The sequence below is a fragment of the Salvelinus sp. IW2-2015 genome, linkage group LG2 (genome assembly GCF_002910315.2).
Source record: "Salvelinus sp. IW2-2015 linkage group LG2, ASM291031v2, whole genome shotgun sequence".
Classification (NCBI taxonomy): Eukaryota; Metazoa; Chordata; class Actinopteri; order Salmoniformes; family Salmonidae; genus Salvelinus; species Salvelinus sp. IW2-2015.
The window spans coordinates 4,974,584-4,994,406 of NC_036839.1; the positions used below are offsets into that span (position 1 = coordinate 4,974,584).

Sequence of the window (19,823 nt, forward strand, 5' to 3'; positions counted from 1 at the left end):
TTTATCAGTTCGAATGCCTCACCTGGCCTCCTATGCCTGCCTCGCCTAATCTTCGCCACAATTGCCATATCGTGCCTCTTCCTTATCCCTCTCTCCACCTCTACGACGTCCAGTTGCCGGCCTGCCTGATAGTTCCCGTCCATGTGGTGCCCGCGGTGTTTGCACAAGCTACCTCGGGTCGCCTCTGTTGCTAATGGCTGCATTCCTCTTCTGTCCCGTCTCGCATACTTCACAAAACCCCCGGACACCAGTGCTCTGCACGCCCATGTGTGTTCCCTTTTTCGACTCCCTAGCGCGCGGCATGCCCTTTTTTCTTAGTCATCCACCTCCCCCCCTGTAGCCCGCCCCCATTTTGCCAGCTCCTTTCATTTTGCCCCCCCGCTACTCCCATTCCTTTTGCCCGCTCACCTGCTTACTTTGCACCAGATCCTCCTTACCTGTTTGCACGCTTCCTCCTTCCTTTTGATCCGCTCATACCCCTTCGCTTTCGCCCGATCCGCTTTCCCCCCTCCCCTTCGGGGTCCACTTCCCTATCATTCATTGTGTGCTGCACTGTTTTTGCACATAGTACATGTCATGTGAAGACACAAATGCATAACGTCTCTAAGCACAGGTCCACTCTGTAGGTTTTCTCCGAATGTTTTGCTGTATTTTACAGGGGTGTGTTCTGTGTCCCATCTCTATGACTGTTCTCAGGGGTAAGGTGGAATGCTTGTGACTCGTTTTTACACAGCTTGTGGGGTGTCCGTGGTTTTATTGCTGGTGAAGTGCAAGCCCAGTGCCGTTGCATTTGTTCTCATGGGCCAACAAAGTCAATTATACCCGATCAGTACGACTCGAGCTGTGCTTTTGGACCTGTCCGCTCCACCCTCGTCCCGTCCTCGTGTTGCCCAACCTCCGCGACCTTTCTCGACGCGCGCGCGTCTCAACGTCGCCACGCTTCGCGCACTGCCCATTGTGCCCTCCTCGGGGCCCTCTGTGCACTCTCCGCTCGTCTCGTTGTAGTTTTTTCCGACACTTCTAGGTACATTCTGCAAGTATATGCACCTCATTTTGCCAGTCCCGCTGTTTACTGTCTTTTGTGAGTTTTCCTCCTTTCTTTCACCCCGGTCGGCGTTGCAGCAGTTTCTTTCTTCACTGCGACCCTGGCCCCGGCATACGCACACGCAAGTGCCCACCCCCACCCCGGCATGTTCCACCTGGCACGCATCCACCGGTCACGACGTCTACTACCATTAGACTCTGTCTAAGCATGATGTCCACATGGTGGGTGTGACGGCATACCCTCAGCAGCTCCCGCTAATGTTGCAGTATTTTTCATTCGGTCCATTACATGAGTGATCGATGTGCAGTCGAGGTCAGTAGACTCTAGTAGTGCAAAGCGCACGATAGCACAATGAACAATTGAGGATGGACGTAAGTTTGGTGGAATGGGTTTATTTACAGATGGGCCGCTGGGTACAGATGCAGATCGAATCGTGCTCTGCTCTGAAAGCTGATGCTTAAGTTAGTGGGGGAAGATGATAAAAGTCTCCAACTTCGTGATTTTTGCAACAATTCGTTCCAGTCATTGGCAGCAGAAACTGGAAAGAAAGGCGGACAAATTTGGTTTTGGCTTTGGGGATGACCAGCGAAATATACCTGCTGGAGCGTGTGTCTATGGGTGGGTGTTGTATGGTACCAGTGAGCTGAGATAAGGCGTAGCTTATAGATGATGGAGCCAGTGGGTTGGGGAGTAAAGATTACGTATCCTTTACATGTAAGGGATTACAAAAATGGTAACTGTAATCCATTACGTTACCAGCAAAAATATTGTAATCAGGTTACAGATACTTTTGATAAACGAGGATGTATCTGGAAGATTACTTTTAATATTCAGAAAGGATGTTTGTGAAAAAAAATCTTTGACACTTCTCTTGTTTCTCTAAATGACATTCAAATCACAATTCAAAAAAGGTTCAAGTTAGGTTTGTTTCAACTGAGCGAGTCTGACCACAAGTCAGAGACAATATGAATGCCAACACATGTGTTGATGGATCGTGGAAGAGGAGGATAGTCTTTTGCAGGCTACAGTCCAAGCTATGCCTTTCAATGGTGCGACTGCTGTCGGCATTCAAGATGAACAACTTGAATAAACCTTGGAGTAGAGGAGAGGAACAGTGTGTAGTGTATGGCGATACGTATATCACTTTTATTGATATCTACATAGCGTATTGATGTGAATACACTGCTGCTCACTCATTTAGCTATTTGCGCCTTACGGTTGTGATTGTTGTGAATGGTGTTCAAAATCTAGATTTGAACACAAGCAAACTAAAGTTGATTCAAGAAGTTTAAAATTCTTTTTTTTTTTATAAGTGGACAGCCAGTGAAAAATGCGCTCTTGCACAGCTGCATAGTTGCGGGTCAACCTCTGAATAAAGTGGGGCTTTTATTGCTCACTCTAAGTTATGCGAGATACCAACCATATCCCACCATTGAAAGGCATAGCTTGGACTGTAGCCTGCAAAAGACTATTCCTCCTCTTTTCCCACGATCCATCAAACACATGTGGTGTGTCATCATAGTGGTCTCTGACTTGTGGTCAGACTCGCTCAGGTTGAACAAACTTAAACTTGAACCTTTTTTGAATGTTGATTTGAATGTCATTGAGAAAACAGAGAAGTGTCAAAGATTTTTTTTCACAAACATCCTTTCTGAATTTAAAAGTAATCTTCGAAGTAATCATCTCGTTTATCAAAAGTATCTGTAACCTGATTACAATATTTTTGCTGGTAACGTAATGGATTACAGTTACCATTTTTGTAATCCCTTACATGTAAAGGATGACATGTAATCTGTTACTCCCAAACCCACTGGCTCCAGGTCATCTATAAGCTACGCCTTATCTCAGCTCACTGGTTACCATAGCAACACCCACCCATAGCACACGCTCCAGCAGGTATATTTCGCTGGTCATCCCCAAAGCCAAAACCAAATTTGTCCGCCTTTCTTTCCAGTTCTCTGCTGCCAATGACTGGAACGAATTGCAAAAATCACTGAAGTTGGAGACTTATATCTTCCTCACTAACTTTAAGCATCAGCTGTCAGAGCAGTTTACCGATCGCTGCATCTGTACCCAGCCCATCTGTAATATAACCCATCCAACCAACTACCTACCTCATCTCATATTTGTTTTTGTTTTTCTGCTCTTTTGCACACTAGTATTTCTACTAGCACATCCTCATCTGCACATCTATCACTCCAGTGTTAATTGCTGAATTGAAAATACTTCAACATTATTGGCCTATTTATTGCCTTACGTCCTTACTTCATTTGCACACTCTGTATACAGATTTTTATATTGTGCTATTGACTGTACGTTTGTTTATTCAATTAGTAACTCTGTGTTGTTGTTTTTGTCGCACTGCTTTGCTTTATCTTGGCCAGGTCGCAGTTGTAAGTGAGAACTTGTTCTCAACTGGCCTACCTGGTTAAATAAAGGTGAAATAAAAAAAATTAAACATCTGTGACTTTTCAGAAATGGATTGCAATACTTTCAGCCTAGAAGTGAGAACACAAGACACTTTTAGGGTTCACTACTGAATGTCCTAGATGTTGGCAGTCTGTAGCTCTGACTGTTTATAGCTCTGTGGCTGTCTAGTAAGTTCTCTGATTTTTGTCAACACTAGGACTGTGACTATTGTTTTTTGTATCTGACAGTCCAGAAAGCACAGCTCTTGAGTCTGTATTCTTATCTGGTATCTATTTGACTTTTTGGCCCCTATTCATGAACAAAAAAATGCAGACTGCACTGAGGGTGCACTCACCAGCAATAAAACCACTACACCCCACAAGCTGTTGAAACTAGTTGTCACAAGCTATCCACCTTACCCTCTGAGACATTGTCATTAGATATTGACACAGAACCACACCTGTCCTTAAAATACAGCAAAACATTCTGAGTTAAACCTACAGAGGGATTTACCTTTGTCTTAGATTGACTGTTACTCATTTTGTGTCTTTTCACATGACATTTACTATTTCAAAACATTTACAGTCAACAATTGGAATATAGTAATTACTCCCTAAGTGTGTTGGAAATCTTTATCTTTCGAAATGTAATGTATTTATCTTTCAAAATGTAATGTATTTATCTTTCAAAATGTAATGTATTTATCTTTCAAAATGTAATGTATKTATCTTTCAAAATGTAATRTATGTATCTTTCAAAATGTAATGTATTTATCTTTCAAAATGTTGTGCTGCAAACAGTTTAAGGGTATTGAAAAATGTCATGCCGCTCTCTTGTATTTTCTACAAATTGAACACACATTTCTGCAGTTCACTTGTCTGTTTAATATGTCTATACTGTACAGTATATCAGCCATACTCAACAGGCGGACCCATGACGGGTTCAATACAGACCGCTGGTCCCACATTTTATTTTTTGGGAACTCAGTCAGCCTTTCAACTTACTGCTGTTGATAGTTGTGATAGTAGAATGCACAATGTGCAATTTCGAAATTTGGTAGTGCATGGGGGAGTTTTCCTCTTGTTATGTCATTCACTGATTAAACTTAGAGAGAGCTATTTATAACCTGTCAGACATGTCCAGCTAGTCCAGTTAAAATTTGTAGAATTACAGGAAATGTCTCTCCACCAACAAGAGGGGTGTGGACAGTTTGAACAGTTTGGGGTCGCACAGGTTGCAATAAATGACAATATCCCTCCAGACCTTCGCCACAAAGGAAATTTGCGTGACCGGACCTWMTCAAACAGCCGCTGCTGTACATAAACATTCTGTTATATATTAACATGTATTGTGGTACGATTTCTAAAGGCAGTTAATTGCATTCCCAGAGCTATTTTTGACAAGTAGGATAAATTACCTCTCTAACCTCTTGGAGCACTGCTTATGTGTCACATTTGACACCTGCATAGTAAATCCTTATTCCATTTGCATGCCATGTATTTTCTATCATATTACCCAAGAAAACACAACTTGACGGGATTTAGGCTAATTGTTTTCTGTCAACGGTAGAAGAGAAAAAGCTCAATCTTTGACCGTGAGTCAAGTTTATGTTTTTGTAGTGATAATGGAAACTTTGCAGATTTGAAGATATAGGGTATTTTAGGGAAATTTAGTTSAATTTAGCTGGTGCCATTTTTCCCATTCCTGCTGGGAGTCAAGAATTCTGAGGTTATTCTGGATAGCCTGCTGTATTCGGCATACATACTGTGAGATATGAACACTGCTGGATTTTATAACACTTCCAAGGTATGAATAGGTTTTTTATTTTGCAGTGTTGTATTCCCGATCTGTGAGATTCGGTCTTATGTAGCAAAATGTGGAATTGTGTATTTTACATTGGATAATAGTAGAGACTCAGAGCTACAAAATGGTATATCATACACTACAGTTGAGGAACCATGGGAAAGTAATTTTGCTTTGAAAGTTGATAAACTTGTAACCTCACTTTTGAGAAAATGTCCCTTGAATATTTTGGTACACCTACTGGAGAGCTCTTCTTTGTCTACACCCTTTCAGCATAGTTCACACCCTTGTAAGCTTTAGCCCACGCAGTTCGTTAAGGATTCACATGTGAGGCCAGGTACTACATAGAGTGAGTACAGTAGTGTACTAAACAACCAAAGACTTCAAATCAAATCAAATGTATTTATATAGCCCTTCTTACATCAGCTGATATCTCAAAGTGCTGTACAGAAACCCAGCCTAAAACCCCAAACAGCAAGCAATGCAGGTGTAGAAGCACGGTGGCAAGGAAAAACTCCCTAGAAAGGCCTAGCCAAAACCTAGGAAGAAACCTAGAGAGGAACCAGGCTATGAGGGGTGGCCAGTCCTCTTCTGGCTGTGCCGGGTGGAGATTATAACAGAACATGGCCAAGATGTTCAAATGTTCATAAATGACCAGCATGGTCAAATAATAATAATCACAGTAGTTGTCGAGGGTGCAACAATTCAGCACCTCAGGAGTAAATGTCAGTTGGCTTTTCATAGCCGATCATTGAGAGTATCTATACCACTCCTACTGTCTCTAGAGAGTTGAAAACAGCAGGTCTGGGACAGGTAGCACGTCCGGTGAACAGGTCAGGGTTCCATAGCCGCAGGCAGAACATTTGAAACTGGAGCAGCAGCACGGCCAGGTGGACTGGGGACAGCAAGGAGGCATTCACGCCAGGTAGTCCTGAGGCATGGTCCTAGGGCTCAGGTCCTCCTCCGAGAGAGAAAGAGAGAATTAGAGAGAGCATACTTAAATTCACACAGGACACCGGATAAGACAGGAGAAGTACTCTAGATATAACAAACTGACCCTAGCCCCCCGACACATAAACTACTGCAGCATAAATACTGGAGGCTGAGACAGGAGGGGTCAGGAGACACTGTGGCCCCATCCGATGATACCCCCGGACAGGGCCAAACAGGAAGGATATAACCCCACCCACTTTGCCAAAGCACAGCCCCCACACCACTATAGGGATATCTTCAACCACCAACTTACCATCAATGAGACAAGGCCGAGTATAGCCCACAAAGATCTCTGCCACTGCACAACCCAAGGGGGGGGCGCCAACCCAGACAGGAAGATCACGTCAGTGACTCAACCCACTCAAGTGACGCACCCCTCCTAGGGACGTCATGGAAGAGCACCAGTAAGCCAGTGACTCAGCCCCTGTAATAGGGTTAGAGGCAGAGAATCCCAGTGGAGAGAGGGGAACTGGCCAGGCAGAGACAGCAAGGGCGGTTCGTTGCTCCAGAGCCTTTCCGTTCACCTTCACACTCCTGGGACAGACTACACTCAATCATATGACCCACTGAAGAGATGATTCTTCAGTAAAGACTTAAAGGTTGAGACCGAGTCTGCGTCTCTCACATGGGTAGGCAGACCATTCCATAAAAATGGAGCTCTATAGGAGAAAGCCCTGCCTCCAGCTGTTTGCTTAGAAATTCTAGGGACAATTAGGAGGCCTATGTCTTGTGACCGTAGTGTACGTGTAGGTATGTACGGCAGGACCAAATCGGAAAGATAGGTAGGAGCAAGCCCATATAATGCTTTGTAGGTTAGCAGTAAAAACTTCAAGACTAATGTAACGTTCTTCGTCTGAAGATGAGGAATCATCGGACCAAAACGCAGCGTGGTAAGTGTCCATGTTAATTTATTAAAACAGAACACTAAACAAAATAACAAAGAGAATGAACGAAACGAAACAGTCCTGTCAGGTGCGACAACAGAAAACAGCTACCCACAAAACACAGGTGGGAAAAGGCTACCTAAGTATGGTTCTCAATCGGCGAAGACCGACAACCGCCGATAGACAGCTGCCTCTGATTGAGAACCACACCTGGCCAAACACACATAAATAGAAACCTAGAACACAAAACATAGAATGCCCACCCCAAACCAAAATAGAGACATAAAAAGGATCTCTAAGGTCAGGGCGTGACAACTAAAGGCTGGTTTATACTTTTGGTGTGTTCATAAATTCAATCTGGAGTGCCAGAGTGTGCTCAGAGTGCGCTCTGGGCAATCGTAATCTCAGAGGGTTGTCAGATTGTCCGTACGTAAATTCAGAGCGTTTCGCTGTCGGAGCGTTCTTAGTGCCGAGGAGTAGGGTTGATCCGAGCGTTCTGTCCTATCAACAGCAGTCAAGCATCCAAGCTAACTGGCTAACGTTGGCTAGTGTCATGACGTGGCCCTTTTTGGGTATAGCTAGTGGCTTCCCCCTCTTTCTCTCTCTCTCTCCTACACCCAGGTTATGTTATCTCAGGTCGTAAATTCCTGGTGGAGACTCTCCCCCTGGCCATGCAGAAGGAGACACATAGAGAGAACAAAGGATTTCACATGGCGAACTCCTAAATCCCCAAAATGAGGATTTGATACAAAATGTCCACCTGTGAGAAGGTGGGAATGGTCCGTGGACACTTAAGTAATGGACGGGTATGACGAGTGTGTTTCATTTGGTCACCTCAGAGAGGACAGGAAACACACATAACTATATCTCTGAATATGTACATTTCTCAATTATGAGGTTTGCATCTAATTCTTGTATAAAATTAATGAGTAAAGATGAATCTATTTGTGAAATGATGTAAGGTGATGTTGAACCTTTAATGAAAGAGAATTGTATTCCCTTTAAAGTTTAACTAAATCATTAGCCCGCCCCCGTGTCTGTAGCATCATGGAACAGCCCTTTTCTACTGTTACAAATAAAAAACCTTCCTGAGGGAATCCTCTTCAGACCACGTGTACCTCGATGGACACCGAGGGAGCACAGGTTGAGTTTTGACCACAAAAACCTCAGTATAAGCTAAGGTTGTAATAGTTATTGAAAACCTAACCATACCACATGGAGCATTGGCTACACGGGTGGAAATGGTTAAACTCTGAGACTATCGATCCCGACAGAATAAGAGCAAATCTTAGATACTAATTACTAGTCTGCAGCTAGAAATTATGTCAAACTGGGATGCGAAGACCGACAACCGCCGAAACCTCTATTCTGTGAGAACATTTCTGAATGGTACTCTGAAGTATCCATTTTAACCACGAAAGACGTGATCTTGAGGGAGGCAGAGAGAGAGAGACGATGATGAACTGACTCTCCAACAGAAGGACTGACGGTTCCAACAGAGATCACGACGACACACTGGGCGTAAATATATTTTGATTGCAATTATTCCCGAATGAGTGAGCGTTCATGTGCAAAGGATTAGCATTTCAATTAATATAATTATCAACTGTGTAGAGACTCCTTCTGTTCTTTCCCGCTTTTTCAGTCCACACCCATTTCTCTTTGTCCACCAAGCCGTCATATCGGCTTAGCCCACTAGGGAACCTCCCCTATCATTTCCTTGTAACCATATCTACCGTGTTGTTTGTTTACACATTTCTGTGATTATTTAGTTAGTTAGTAAATAAATGATTTAGACAATTGATGTATGAATGACTCATAGTAAAGGTTGGGTTCGTGCAGATAACCAACAATTTACGACGTTTGGAATGAGACTAATGTGAGGTAAAGAATAATTCATTAATTAGAAGACTAATTGATCAGATATTAAAATATCTGAAGAGTTATATTCGGAAAATTATAACTTTGTAAACTGAAGATGTTCCTTGGTGCCCCTACTAGTTAATTACATTTACATGATTAGTTTAATCATGTAATAATAATTACAGAGAACTGATTTAATAACATAAAAGTCTTCACTTTAATGATGCCAAAGACACGGCACTCGCTTGCTAGCTACTTCCAGACACAAATGAGGCAGCTCACTCTTACCATTTTACTCACCCTAGCAGAGCTGGTTAGGCTGTGTTTATGTCCATTGTGTTGGTGACTGCAACTGTGCTGCTGGCAACAATTTAATTTCAATTTTTTGCCAAAGTTTAGGTGTTGAGCGTTCGGAAATTCGTCAGTTATTCTGCGCTGTGGCATACTCATACGAGTGCTCTGAAGTCAGATTAGCTAGCCAGAGCGGATGTACCAGCTATGTCTATTGACAGTTGTCACGGTGACATCATGAACATTCTATTGATATGGTTACTTGCATAGTGAAGTCTTTTGTTTAGACATGTAGCTAGCTATCTAGCTAAACAATGAACCATAATCCCAACTCATAATGTTACTACCCTGCATGAATCTGCAGGTAGCTAACCAACCAGGTTCAATGTTAGTTAGCTTACATTAGGCTATAACTAGAAATGCAAATGGCTCTGAGATACGAATAGTATTACTACACAGATCATACATGTAACGTTAGCTAGCGAGCCAGCCAGCTAACAGTACGTTTTAACTTGAAATAAATTACATTCTGAAAATGTATTGAGCTAGACCATATACATGGATGGACGCTTCTCCCTCTCTTTCACAGATGCCCTGGTTGCCTTAGTTTGAAGATCGAATCCGGAGACAGTTGTTTTATACCACATTGGACTCCATCCACATTTTCTCCACCTCAGCTATCATACACTAATTCCACCCATTCCACTGATTTCAAAACTCGGTCCTGCAGAAAATGGAGTGCATCACCTTTTCCGTTCTACTACGTGATATCTTTCAAAAAAGCTGCGTTAGAAAGAATTACCTACACATACTGACCAGCTCATGTTAWAGACAGAAACGAGCTACATGGCAGACCAATCCGAACTCATCTCTCGGCATGTCCAGCCCACCCATTTATCTCAGTCAATCATGGCTAGCGGGAATGTTCCTGTCTTTTTCTGTGGCTAAACCAACTAGGCTCATAATTTAACAGTTGTATTTGTATTTACAGATGGCATACAAGTATGTTATTAAGGCACATGAAAGTTCACATGTTTCAGAAGACATTTCTGCCAAAAAAAGACATTTTGATTTAAAAAAAGGTTATGTTCAAATTTCGCTCCTCTGAAGTAGTGACGCGTAACGTAAACCTAGTTTCCTGAAATGAGTCACATTTTTTAAGAATATGTGCCTGGTATACTTTGCTGAAGTGACTTGTCAGTGAATAAAACTGGTTTCTGTGACTAAGCAGGCTTATGTTAGTGTGCTGGGAACACGTGAACATCTTTCCTCTTTTTCTTTCCAAGAAGGGAATTAGCAGGTAGCATGCCATTCCTCTCCAACGCGAGTGTCACCAATGTGTCAGCCCCCTAGCCACTTCTCCATGACACCTCATAGTGCCCTATTCTCATTAATATTTCAGTCCAGCAGCCATATAATCTTATCTAACATATGGAATTGTTTTAAGATTGTCATACCGAGGATCATTTAGCTCTTTGATTTTCAATTGTAATTAATAAAAAATAAAAAAAATGAAACATTGAATTTGGCCTTACTGCAATTAGTCAATTGAAATGCATTGAATAACATATTCATACATGGGATGATAAGCTCAGAGAATTATTGTACATTTGAAGCCATATTTAACCCATTTTTTGGTCACTACAGTACTTCCATTCGATTGGATGTGGTACACAACCTAAAGGAAGGACATGCCTAGGACATGCCTATTAATGCAGTTTTTATTTGTTATAATAAGGAGAACCATTCTCCTCATCCTTTCTGGGGGAGCCTCCACTTCAATCTACCTAACTTTGTTTTCGTCTCAAATGACACCCGTTTCCCTATATTAGTGCACTACTTTTGACCAGACCCCTAGGGCTTTGGTAAAAATGTTGTCACAATACAGGGAATAGGGTGCATGGGCCCTAGTCAAATGTAATATAGGGAATAGGGTGCCATTTGGGATGCAGCCTGTTTTCTGAACAGGTTGACCTTGTTTAACGCTTTCATAAACATGCTTGGAATACGTTAAGCCTCAAATCATTCTCTAAGGCAGTAATTAGACCCATTGCCTGCAATCCTAAATGGTACCATATTCCCTATATAGTGCACTACCTTTGAGCAGAGCCCTACAGGCCCTGGTCAAAAGTAGTGCACTTTAAAGAGGACAGGGTGTCATTTTTGACAGAGACATTATTTGGGAATTCTATGGGTTTGGGCTATTTACCTTCTTTGGCAGGCAAAATAATACTTGTTATGTAAGCGTTAAAGCTGCTTCTGGCCATACTGCTAGGATACATTCTTAGAAAAAATGGGTTCCAAAAAGGTTCTTCGGCTGTCCCCATAGGTTGACCCATTTTGATTCCAGGAAAGGGTTTTACATGAAACCCAAAAGGGTTCTAMCTGAAACCAAAAATAAATATTCAAAGGGTTCTCCAGATGACTGCTGAAGAATGGTTTTAGGTTCTAGATAGCACCTTTTTGTCTAAGAGTGTAGTAGGGCTCTCTGGAATGATTTCCTCAACCACTGTGCTTCTAGCTTTATTTGGTCTTAAATGTGGTTGTCTGAAGGCCTTACTTGTCACACAGTGAACTACTAGGTGATTCAGTCTCAACTAGGGCTGTTAGGGTGACCATATTACCGCCACACCGGCGGTCACGATGGCAGTTCAATTCCTGTTTAGTCAGGTAATTAGGCTTCTCCAAGCTCTGATGCTGCTGATGGTCATAAGTAACCTACCAAACCTGCTAAGTGCCTGGTACTCAGCACTCTACTGTCCCTCTAATCACTCTGACATCAACGCAAGTGTAATCAAACACTTGACTAGAGCCTATGAGCTCATGATCCACACCATTTCTATAGGCATGCAATTGCGTGAGAAAACAGATTGATCGTTTCTATTAAACAGGATTCCATCAGCTTTCTATAGGCTAGGCCTACTATATTTATTTCTCAACTTTCCTAATATTAAGCACATTGCTTCTCTTTACAACAGGAGTATAGCCTACCTGGCTGGCATGAAAATGAACCACGGGAAAAGCCTCCTCCATTCGCTAATTTAAGTCCATGACATGTATTTATTTTCCCTGTGTCACGCCCTGAACATAGTAAGCTGTTTTTTCTCTGTGTTGGTTGGGGTGTTATGGTGACTTGGGTGGGTCATCTAGGTGTATTTGAATGTCTATGGTGGCCTGATATGTTTCCCAATCAGATGCAGCTGTTTATCGTTGTCTCTGATTGGGGATCATATTTAGGCAGCCATTTCCCTTTTTGTGTTTGTGGGATCTTGTCTATGTTTAGTTGCCTGTCTGCACTATTTGTATAGCGTCACGTTTCATCCGTTGATTTTGTTGTTTTTGTTAAGTGTTCATTCATTAAAAGAGAATGTACGCATACCACGCTGCGCCTTGGTCTCACTCATACGACGATCGTGACACCCTGCCCCTTTTTTTCTAGACAGGTGCATGATAATGGTCCATTCTAAATCAAAACAAATTTCACACATATATTAGGTAGTATATGTAAAAACAAGATTAAATCAAGAATAGTCTGATGGTTGACAATATTAGCCTAAGAATTGTGAATGATATATTATCACTTGGGAATGATGCCCAGCTTAAGGAAATCCTGACGGTTCTTGTGTTTAATAAGTCTCTCTCACAAAAGATAGTTTAATCTTAATGGGACTGTATAGATAAATGTAAAATATTTTGTGTCATTGTTTTATTTTATTTTAAACTGATAATGAGCTACTAAAGATCCTAATAAACACTAAACATACACATTTAACACAATCTAATGACCCTGATAAGATATTTGGAATGTATAGCAAATTGGACCATATTCCCTATATAGTGTACTACTTTTGACCAGGGCCTATTGGGCTCTTCTCAAAAGTAGGGCGCCATTAGAGACGTGGCCTTGGACTCATCGGCATAATGTAATTTATTTTGCATTGGGAGAATAACCTACCTCCCACTTTTGCTGCTACAGTACGTTTGTGCATTCAGCTAACGTTTTCTGATTTCTGTTTTTACAGGTTTTGATGACCGGGACACAGATCTCTTCTTGTGCGACACCAACACCTGCAAGTTTGACGGAGAGTGTTTGAGAATTGGAGAGACAGTGACGTGCATCTGCAACTTCAAGGTGAGACACTGTTCAATGTTTTATTTTCAGATTTTTTGGGGGGTGGGAAAAGTTGCATATTCTTATTTTCATACTCAGTGATCATTGTTGCCACCTCATTCGGTTGGAGTTGGATTTTTATGGCGGGCTGCCGGTTTTGTTGTTTTTCAAATTAAGATGTTGGACTTTACCCAATGTTGATTTAACCAATACATTACTGGGAGTTCGTATATGGAGTGTGCGACTCACTTTATTTTCTTATAGTTTATTGGACTTTAATGTACAAAACGTTCCATTTAAAGGGGCAATCTGTGATTGCTACGTCTATTTTTGTACTTTTAAATTCATGATATAGCCATTGATTCTTGAAGAATATAAATTATGAATGTGTTRTGAGCTTAGTTCAACTGTCTAACCTTATCATAACCGCCAAAATATAATATATATTGTATATATATTGTATATATACTTATTTAGCGTACTTTACTTTTTTGTTTGTAAACAATGTAATCGTAAACAAACATTGTATAGCCTCAAAACATTATTATTTTGTTGTCATGGATGTTCAGTCTTTGCATCCATTGCTCTGTCTATGAACTTGAGAGTGGTTACATTTTTCCAGACCTATTCCTCAGCTGGTAACCGAAACACCCACCAGCTATCAAGAGGGAGGTGACTACACTGTATAGTACAGACATAATTTACTACTTCTCATAAAACTGAATGTCACTCTCAGTCATGGTGGCTGTTTAATGCATTCCACTTTATTGATGTTATTGCCATTGACAAAAAAAACAGATTTAAATACCCTCATTAGTAACATAAATCCAGTGAATGATGCTGTACTTGATGACTGCTTATGGTTCAGTTTATTACCAATCTATAACAAAAAGGCAGCAAACCAGCCATCCATTGATAGATGTCTGTATTACTTTCACCTCATTCAAACGAATATACTCTACATTACAAATGTAAATGATTATACTGAGATAAAGCATAAGGATATGCCTTATGCGTTTCAGCTCGAAAGTCTCTTCCAACGCGGCGAGCTTATCAGCGCACCCAGCGCCGACGCTCTAGGCAGACGACACTCGATCGGTCGCTTGCTTTAATCTCAATTTCGTACTTCCCTGGGAGCGGACATTAGTGAAAGCGCACAGATAAATTACATTACCTCTCCATTTCTCATCCCTGAGATCTCGTACTGATCGTGGATGTCATTCGGGATAGAGCTCTCTCTGTGAAGCATAGCAAGGAGCGGGTCACACCGCTTTCCTTTTATACTTACTTAATACTGGTTTGGCCTTGGGTCACGGCCTGCCGTGGCATCCTGTGTCTCTGTGTGTATGGACGGGACGGGACCTGACGTCAATGCGCTTTAACCTAATAGCCGCCATGTCTTTATTCCATTAACCGTTTAATCAGCAAACTGATTCTCTTATAGGGGTAGGCTGTGTCTGAGGGGGTTGTGTACTTCTCCACACACACACACACACACACACACACACACACACACAACACACACACACACCACACACACACACACACACACACACACACACACACACACACACACACACACTTTAAGCTGCTGAGGGGTTACGTGCAGTATAGCTGTGAGGAGGAAGTCGGTTTGATCTGCGAGAATCAATGGATGCTATTCAACGGCGGGATGTCCTTTCAGCGACCATGTTAGATAGCTAGTCCATCTCACACTGCCTCTTTTGAGGAGCTGAGGCTCGGGCCTTTAGCGGGACTCGCTATCACTACCACACAACAAGATGTGTGTGCGCTACAGTTTCACAGTCACGTGAATCTCGGACCTGCTGTGAAATATTCTTGTTATCGTTTCATGATATCATCCATTCTTGTCTGATTTTGACTATTTCTAGCATCTCAATKAATTTATTTCAAGAATGCTATTGTTTCAACGGCTCTGGCTTGCTCTTTAAAGGTATAGTTTTGACCCTGTCTATAATGTGTTCTGTAACTCCAATTTTGGGTCGTGACATTTTCTCTGCTGTAATATATTATATCTATCTGCCCATGACTGGCTCTCAGCATTTTAATGTAATTTTGTGTATCAGTCCACAATGTTGCTGTTATTTCCTCTAATATCTGGTTGCTACTGGCTATTCAGCGTGTTTATGTCATTTTCTTTCTAATGTTAGGTTGTGACAGTACTTCAAAGATGGCGAGAGCTAATGCAGTCGTGTTGTGGATGTGACAGTGGACCAGAACAACATGTCCTTCCTAGCTCTCTCAGAGCAAACACTTCCACCAGAAAGCACGCTCATACACACACCCAAATACACACACACACACACACACACACGCTACTGACGAACCATAGCTTACCCACGGAGCATTCCCTGGTGGCATTCAGGAGGCCATAATAAGAACACTCCTGATGGAGACCTTGTTACATGTATTTGTATACATTTATGATCCTTTTATCAGGGAACCGTTTGTGATGGAGTCGTACAGTCCATAGAGCTGTAATTCCCAGGCGCAGCCTTGGATAACGGGCACCTAGGGACACTGGAATAACAGGTACCCTGGTTTAAGATGATGACGGCTGTTCAAATATTCATTAGTGCTTGTAGTGAAACTAAAGTGCAGGTGTCAGGAAGTGGTTAAGTATTTGATTGGGAGCACCCTCTTAGCAGAGACAGGTACTGTATCATCACTAACGTGACATGCCACTATGATCGGATAAGACATGATAGAATATGTTTAACCTCCCATTGATTTTGTTATATCTGGCTCCCCCTTCCTCCTTCTTTCCATCGAACCCCTCTTATCTGTTCCTCCACTCCCTTCCTCATCTCTCCAGCTGACTCTCTACCCCCTGCCTCTCTACCCCCTGCCTCTCTACACTCTTAGAAAAAAAGGTGCTATCTAGAACCTAAAAGGTTCTTTGGCTCTCCCCATAGGAAAACCCGTTGAATAACCTGTTTTGGTTCCATGTGGAACCCTTTTTGGGTTCCAGGTAGAAGCCTTTCCACAGAGGGTTCTACCTGAACCAACAAGGGTTCTCCTATGGGGACAACAGAAGAACCCTTTTGGTTAGTAGAGGTTTTTTGGACCTGTAAGCCCCTTGAGAGTTCCATTGGGCAGCAGGTAGCCTAGTGGTTAAGAGATTGGGCTAGTAACTGGAAGGTTGCTGGTTCAAATCCCTGAACTGACTAGGTGAAAAAGCTGTTAATATGCACTTGAGCAAGGCACTTAACCCTAATTGCTCCTATAAGTCACTCTGGATAAGAGTGTCTGCTAAAATGTAAATGTTTGTCATAGTGGTCTGCAAAACTGACTCCCACCATTTGCGTGACAAGTGTGCCAATTCAAATCAGTGCGAAGAAGAGCCCAGCACTGGTGGCAGCTCCCAGAGCTGTGTCTTTGGGAGCTAATTCAGATTGACTGAAGGGCAATGTTGATAGATGGGCACAACTGTAGTGTCCATGCTGTTTTAGGTCATGGAAAAGGCCAGAATGGCAGTCCTTTGGTGTATGGGCCGTAGATGAACCTGTAGCAGTAATAGGAACATGTTTAGTACGGTAAACTCACTGGTGAGGGTCAGGTTTTGGTGGATGCACTAGCCCAACTAGCTCATGTGACCATGTTAGAAATTAAGATGAGATCTAAAGATATTTTCCTACATTTATCACTCGAGGCAGAAAAGCCCTCACAACCCAACCAGTCACCCAAATTAACACCATGAAAATGTATGCAATGTCTGGCCTCCAAGTTGCCTTTTTCCCTTATTCAGTCAAGGCAGTGGGCTGGGGGGGGGGCAAGGCTATCTCCTCAGGAAGGTAGCATCTGTGTCAGCTCCTTGGCGGCTCTAGCTGGCCTGTCAGACACTATTACAGCAGAGCCCATCTCCGGTGACTGCACTGGGGCCTAATCAAGAGGAGACTGCCAACCGGTTAAAGAGCAGAAGCACAAGCCAAGCAGCCCCCAGTCTATCTCCCCCCCAACCGTCATAGCAGACTAGCATCTGCAACCATGGCAAGGCATCATGGGAGTTTGTCAATCACTCAGACAATGCTCAACACATTTCTGTCTGGGGGATAGAAGGAATACATCACCAGGTTAGACATAAAACAGATTTTATCCTGGGATGGTGTTCCTCAGGAATTAGCTGTTGGTCCATTGCCTTTTGTTATTGACCCCCACTGACATAAGCTCCCTCGGATGTGTCTTGGGTAATGTGGAGTGTTGTTGAGGCGAAGGCTGAGCCACACCAAATCAACTGAACCTGGGAGTTGTTGTCTGTGCTTCTGGCTCTGTATTGGAATTATATCTGATTTGGCACCAACTTTGGACTAGAAGCAACAAAGTACTTTAACACCCACTTTTGGATTGAAGACTGTACAGAGGGTGCCCTTGGACGAGGAGAGAATGAACAACTAATGTTACAGTATCTTTGTGGGTGTTTGTCTCTGGGTGTTTGTCTCTCAATGCAGTGACAAACACCCATTGCTATCCACTGCCTCCTCCCGTTTCGCAGTTCGTCTTTACCAAAGCCTTTCTCGGTTGTATTCTTTTCCCTGATGGAAGGTCAGAGCTTACCCCCGGTGTGGAGCTAATGATCTGACAAAAGCCCCTGATTTTACGCTCTCTGTCCCCCGAGCTCTGTGCCGTGTCAGAAACACTGTACCAGACATCCATCACGCTTCAAGGTCGACTGACAGATGAGAGCTCTGCATCAGAGACTGAGACGCCATCTCAGACGAGAACATCTGTCTCTTGTCATGAGCCACAGGTACCCCTGCTTCTGGAACCAGTGAGTCATCTCAGTCAGAGGCTTAAAGAGATGTCGCTTTGATTAGTATGAGCAGACGTAAGAAAATACTATGCCTCAGGGTCTTTTGAGTGGAAATCGTGTACCCGTGAATACGGCACATTGTATAGATCAAATGGTGGAGTGATTCAATGAGAATCAGAACGTGCCGTGGAGTACGGTTGCTATCTTCTGAGTTTTGTAGAGATGTTTATTATTGATTGGGGTGAGTCATAGCCTTGGGATGTATTTCATAATCGAGAGCTTGCTTTAATGGATACAGGAAATGCGTGAGGTTAGAGTTTGTCAGTGTGTGTCTGTTTCCGTGTGTTTGTGTGATTTTATTTTCTGTGTTTGTGCATACATGTTTGTGATGTTGCGTTGTCGTACAACAGGAAGCTAAACCTTTAACATCACTCACAGTAAACAGAGAGTGATGGTATTAATGAAAAATATATATAATGAAGAGGGGAAAAAAACATTCAGAGGGGGCGGATGGATTCTTTACAGGGCAACCGTCCACTGCTTGGCCCAGACTTCAAAGAGTTTTTGTGAGTAATTGGCCATAATGTAGCTATAATGGGTCCGGCAGCAGCTGATTAGAATATCAATGTTAATCGCCAATGGTGTGGCTTGTGCTAGTTGACATGGTGCTCTATGGGGTCAAGCTGAGAAGATCTTCAAGTAGACAACCTCTGAAACAAATATATCTGTGAGGTTCATTGGAAAATCACTCGTGCAGGTGTCAATTTGGAAGCCCATTGATATTGAGTAGAGAGATGTGGTTTTCATATTACATGGTAATGGCAAAAATATTGATATGGCAATTCATTATGTGACAAAAGTGACTCACAATAACACAGAACTTTCTCTGAACACAGTAATGGCCTGGCAATTGTTATTGTCTGTCAATGGAATTTTGATGACATGACATAGGTTTATGCTATTTGTGTATTTCTCAAATGTCTGAAATGTCTGATTTTATTTATTTTGTTTGTATATTGATATTATTTCTATTTGTTTAATTGCAAGGCAAATATCTATTACGAGGAGGATCTCCAATCCCATCTAATCTATTACTAACTGCATCCTGTTTTACAAATGTTTGTGCACATATGTTTCCTTTACCTCTCTCCCTAATATCTTCAATGGCTGTCACGTTCCTGACCTGTTTTCTGTTGTTTTTGTATGTGTTTAGTCGGTCAGGGCGTGAGTTGGGGTGGGCATTCTATGTTATGTGTGTCTATGTTGGTTAATGGGTTACCTGATATGGTTCTCAATTAGAGGCAGGTGTATTCATTTCCTCTGATTGAGAACCATATTAAGGTAGGATGTTCCATAGATACACATAACATAGAATGCCCCCCCAACCACTCAGCGCCTGACCGACTAAACCATACAAAACAACAGAAAACAGGTCAGGAACGTGACATAACCCCCCCCCTCAAGGTGCGCACTCCGGACGCACCACCAAAAGTCTAGGGGGAGGGTCTGGGTGGGCATCTGACCACGGTGGTGGCTCAGGCTCTGGCGTGTCCCCACCCCACCATAGTCAATCCCAGCTTCCGTATCCCCTCCCAATGACCACCCTCCTATTAAACCACCTAATTTAAGGGGCAACACCGAGATAAGGGGCAA

At 42.5% G+C, this 19,823-nt stretch overlaps 1 protein-coding gene across 1 annotated transcript in view; it reads left to right on the forward strand.

The window, feature by feature from the left end:
* The window catches only part of LOC111972604 (tomoregulin-2-like), a 198,923-nt gene that overhangs the window by 33,111 nt on the left and 145,989 nt on the right, over positions 1-19,823 (forward strand). The window contains 1 exon segment of the mRNA XM_070446709.1: positions 13,311-13,420. Coding sequence (XP_070302810.1) covers positions 13,311-13,420 — 110 coding nt within the window.